This window comes from Egretta garzetta, unplaced genomic scaffold, assembly GCF_000687185.1.
Source record: "Egretta garzetta isolate BGI_Z169 unplaced genomic scaffold, ASM68718v1 scaffold71, whole genome shotgun sequence".
Taxonomy (NCBI): Eukaryota; Metazoa; Chordata; class Aves; order Pelecaniformes; family Ardeidae; genus Egretta; species Egretta garzetta.
This window is the reverse complement of record NW_009258618.1, coordinates 172,331-177,143: the sequence shown is the minus strand read 5'-3', so window position 1 is coordinate 177,143 and position 4,813 is coordinate 172,331. Positions and strand designations below refer to the sequence as shown.

At 45.6% G+C, this 4,813-nt stretch overlaps 1 protein-coding gene across 1 annotated transcript in view; it reads left to right on the top strand.

Annotated features, from left to right (window-relative positions):
* Positions 1 to 154: 154 nt before the first annotated feature.
* The window catches only part of ZDHHC4 (zinc finger DHHC-type palmitoyltransferase 4), a 9,497-nt gene continuing 4,838 nt past the window's right edge, over positions 155 to 4,813 (top strand). The window contains exons 1-3 of the mRNA XM_009648080.2: positions 155 to 433; positions 2,783 to 2,856; positions 4,488 to 4,666. Coding sequence (XP_009646375.1) covers positions 311 to 433; positions 2,783 to 2,856; positions 4,488 to 4,666 — 376 coding nt within the window. The 5' untranslated portion in view covers positions 155 to 310. The remainder of the gene's footprint in view (positions 434 to 2,782; positions 2,857 to 4,487; positions 4,667 to 4,813) is intronic.

Sequence of the window (4,813 nt, the reverse complement as noted above, 5' to 3'; positions counted from 1 at the left end):
GCCATCGGGACTCGCGTTGTCCCTGCTGCAGGCGAGGCCGCAGCGGCCCCCAGGCCTGACAGACTCCCACCTTCCCCCTCCCCTGTCCATAAGCTGCCCGGTCGCTGGGTCTCGGAAACGCATTAAACCTTGAAATAAATCCCGGGCCCTCGTAGAGGGGTGTGGGGCGCGCGGGTCGGGGGCTGAGCTGCATCGTCCCGGTGGTTTAGCCAGGGCTGAAGGGTGCGGAGCACGGGCAGGGCCTGCTGCTGCAGCGGGCTGGCACCCAGGGGCACTAATAAGCTGCTTCTGTCACGTCGCAGGGCTCGGGATGGACTTTCTGATGCTCTTCTTGATTTACTCCTGTTTTGTGCTCGCTACTGTTGCTCTGCTCTGCATCTGCTGGGGGAGGAAGGAGAGTTTCCTCACAAGAAGCATCAACGGTGCAAGCCAGGTAAAGAACTGAGCTTTCAGAGCTATAATCAGCTCCCGTTCTGGTGGCCTGCCCTGGTTCGTTGTGCTAAAATTAGTGTAACCGCTGTATTTCTCCTTTCTAAAAAAAAATGGTTATAGCGATGGTATGGTATACTTCATATTTCATCCAATTTTGGCAACTGCGCTCAGGTAAGGGCTAATTAGGATTGGAAATAGATAAAGATAAGTCCTGTTCGCTGATGAGATCCTGCCCAAGCAGGCAGTGAAAAAGCATTTGTGTCTTACAGCTCCTGTTCCTGCACGTGCCAGTCTGGCCGCCTGTAGCCACTGCAGGGTAGTAGTAAAGGATGGAACTTTCTCGCCATGCTGAAAGTACCTTGTTCAGTGACACCCTAACACATCAGCTCTGAGAAATTAGATAATAATGAGGCCCTGGCTATTTGCAGTTTTAGGGTATTTGCTGCTATGTCATTAAGAAGAAGAAGGCGGGGGGAGGTTTAAGAATTAAAATAGGGAGAGAATTGTAACACGTAGCACATCTTTGGGGGGAAGCTCTTTAAGGTGAGCCTGTAATAATATTGCAGGCTGTTGTTTTCCTGAGAAAGAGAGAGGAATGAAGAGCTTTAAAAGAGGATTAAGAATTGGCATTTTACTGTAAACACAGGTAATTAATTGAAAAGGCACTAGCTTATTTTTCTGTCTGTTGGGCTGTGTCTGAATGAAGAAGGAAAAAAAAAAGGTGTAGCATTCTTGGAAGAGAAAGGATAAGAGAATTATCGTTTAAATTGTAAATGAGTCTAAACAGACTTTGATTTTTATTACTAGCATTGTACTTTTTATTTTGCTTTATAGACACACAGATCACTGTGCAGAGAAATTAATTCTTTTCCCACATTTCTTAAGAGCCGCTTCCGTGAAATGTGTGTAACGATCCGCAATTAAACTGCTGTGATGTAAAGTCACTGTCTGGAGAAATGTAATCAATACTTGTACACATGAAATAAATATAGGTATTCTTAAATAGTTTCTCTAAATGTTGTATTTTAAATTCCCTGCTGACTGTAATTAATTAAGCGTATAAGCCTGGAAGTTTGTTGAAATTGTTTGACTGCACTCCTTTAAAGTATTCATTGTGAGCAATGTGAAATAATTAACTTGCACACAGCACAGCTGCTTCCAGCTCCCTGACAAGTCAGCTTCCACCCCTCAGCCTGTTTCCCTTGCCGCCAGTGGTTCGGCTCTGCGAGGTGGTGTAGCATTGTAGAGGTCTTCTCGTGTCACCGCTGCAAGCACAAAGGGTATTTGTAAGAGCCTCATGCTTTGGTGTAGGAAATGGCTGAAATGCAGGGGCCTGCCATACCATATGGGGGGGAAAAATGGGTATTGAATGTAATTTTAGACTGTGCTAACGCATACAGTTAATTTAAGTTTGAATTTTGCAATTGCTTTTCTGTCTACTTCTGTGTTTCCTTTTGCAGTACACAGCCTCTTTTCAAAAAAAGACTTGTCACTTGAACTGCTGATATGAGGCATACCAGTTAAAACAAAAATATTTAACATCTTCTCAACTCTACATATGCTTTTCGCCTTCTGGTCTTTCACATCTGAGACAAGAAGCTCTCACTGCATGTTTTCTTTCCATGTCACCTAGAAATAGGCTCAGCTGCTCTAATTCCTCCACCACCGATGGAGCAGCGTGTTGCTATAGAGATCTGTCATCTTCTGAACAGCAGAGTCAAACAATTCCGCAGTCGTGGACTCTTGCTGAGGGCTTTGCTGAATGAAGACAGGCAGTTTTCTTCTTCATTCAACCTGCTGGTTTTGAAATGGCAATTAGATAGACATGGAATTAATCAGACTGGGTCATAGCGGTAGTTGAAGAAACCATGGATTTTTTGGTTTTGGTGGGGTTTGTTTGTATTTTTGGTTGGGGTTTTTTTTCCCTCCCTTTTTCTGGAGGATAGCAGGCTTTATCCCTTTGCTTATCTCTGCTTACATCTGTCAGATGTCCTGATGAAACATATTGTAGTTCAGAAATTGCTCAGTTCTATCCCCTGCTTAGCCAGTTACCCAGTCTATAACTTGATATAAGCTCCTTATAACTTTCACACATTAACCCAGATAACATTTGTTTGTGCCTTCTGGGCTTCCAAGAATATGGAACCTCACTCCCATTTTGAAGACCCCAGCAACATGCTTGTCTATATTCTTAGGAGCTCAGATGCCCCTGAAAATGAGCTTCCTCCCCAGTGCTAGGGCTACAGTGGTATATAACTGAGGGACGGGGTGATCTATGGTTTTGTTTGAATGTTCCACAAGGCAGAAGTGATGTGCAATTCGGATAACGCAGGGTTTTCGTTTGCTTCAGGTGCTGTCATTTGTAATCCCCACACCGTTCCAGAGGGTGACGCAGAGGGTGCTTCACAGGCTCTTCCACACAAGGTATTGCGCTTTTCTTTTTTTATGCTTTTGATGTTATTTTTAACTCATATTTCTGGCCAATGTAGGTGACCTCCTGCCACCATCAGAGTATTATCCTTAGCTATTCTCTCCTCATTAGGGGTGCTTTCTGGGATCACAGATTCCCTCTAAGGTTTGCCACAGTGTCATCTTTCTGTTCCTTGCTTGTTGTTGGGAAGATGGTACCCTGAAATATCTGAACATACTGACAAATAAAGATAATGTGGCTCAGTAGCTTCCAGCGTAACAGATGTTGGTCATGCTGGTGGGAGACTGCGTCCATGAGAGAATTACAACAGACTCGTTGGCAGCTGCGGAATGAGTTTAGACAGAGCTAGCGATCCCCGTCCTCGCCCTCAAATCTCATTAGTCTTAGTCCAGCAGCTTGGATGTCCAGGTGGCTCAGGGGGAAGCTGCACAGCTGCTTATTAAAGTGAATGTTGTAGAGTCCTGTAAACTTTAGTGCTTTAGAACCTGCTTCAGGAATTATTTAAATACCTTTCCTCTGGGGGCGGCAACTCCAGTGTGACAGACACTTCAGGGGCATAACATCTATGGCTGTTGAATGGGCGCCGCGGTTTTGTTGCCTTGCTGTGCAGATTCTCTGCTGTTAACGCAGCCCAAGAGAGAGTGGTTACACTAGCAAATGTGCAGTCAGCAGCAGAGCAATTATCTGATGAGCCTGGGGTAGTTGTCATTGCTAGATTACACTGTGCGCTGGAGGCACTTTGATGTTCCATGCACACCCTTCCACCGTGTCGCCTCATTCAGGCGAGAGATTTTTCAGTTCATGCAGAAGTCCAGTGAGGTGCAGCACTTGAGGGTGTCTTCCTGTAGCCCTGCAGTTGAGAGGAGACTGCAGGATCCTGCTGGATGGCACACAGAAACGGTGTAGGAGAGAGCAGTAGAGGAGGGCTTGTCCTCAACGGACTTCCCACCGTAGTAAAATGCACATCGCTAGTTATTTAAAACTCGTAATAAAAGTCCAGGAATCTGGTGTATGATGCAGAGAGCTGTAGTAAGTGAACATTGCTCTCCTAATGCCTGGCTTATCTGAGCATCTATTTGCCAGGCTGCTGAAAGCTGTTGCTCGGTATGATGCAGCCCAAACAAACTCGCCTGCCAAACAGTTGTGCAGTTTGCCTCGCAGAGGCTGTAGTCTGCTGGCAGGTTGGGACTTGTGTTCGCCATTGCTAACCTCCTGCCATGCGTATTTCATAACGGCTGCTTATGTCATTGCAGGTTTTTTTAAGATTACCTTTTGCTGGGGTTTTCTTTGCTTTCAGAGCAGTACACAGCAAATGTCTTCCGGCAAAACGTTTTGTGGCCTGCTGCTGTGGCCTGTTGTTGTCAGCACCAAGGGTGTTTTGTACTTGACTCTACTATTGGAAAGAAATATCCAAAGAACAGAAGTGAATTTAGCTGGTAAATTTAAAGGAGTGTATATGGGAAGAAGAGAAGGAGAAGCCATAAATATGCAATCCATGCTGGCCTGAAAACCTGAAAGAGGTGTCTCCTTGCCTTTGGAAAGTCTTTGCTGATCACCTCTGAGTGTACTTGACCTGTTAATCAGGATGCTGAGTATTAAATAGACTGTCCCCTTTCTGTTACAGAAGCTGTTTGTTTGTCGTCCTGCACATAGCCTTGCAAGCTGCAGTGTATGGGGAATACACGTGGGAAGTGTTTGTTTACTGCTGGGAGCTGCAGTTCCACCTCCTCCTCCTGCTGCTGCCCTACCTGCTGCTGGCTGGGAACATGGGCAGCTTCATTCTCTGCTCCCGAGCTAATCCTGGTAAGCTCATGCTCGTTGTGAGCTGTAGCTGGCTGAAAACAAAACCTAAAAAATCATAGAATCACAGAATCATTGAGGTTGGAAAAGCCCTTTGAGATCACCAAGCCCAACCGTTCCCCTAACCCTGCCATCCCACCACTAAACCCT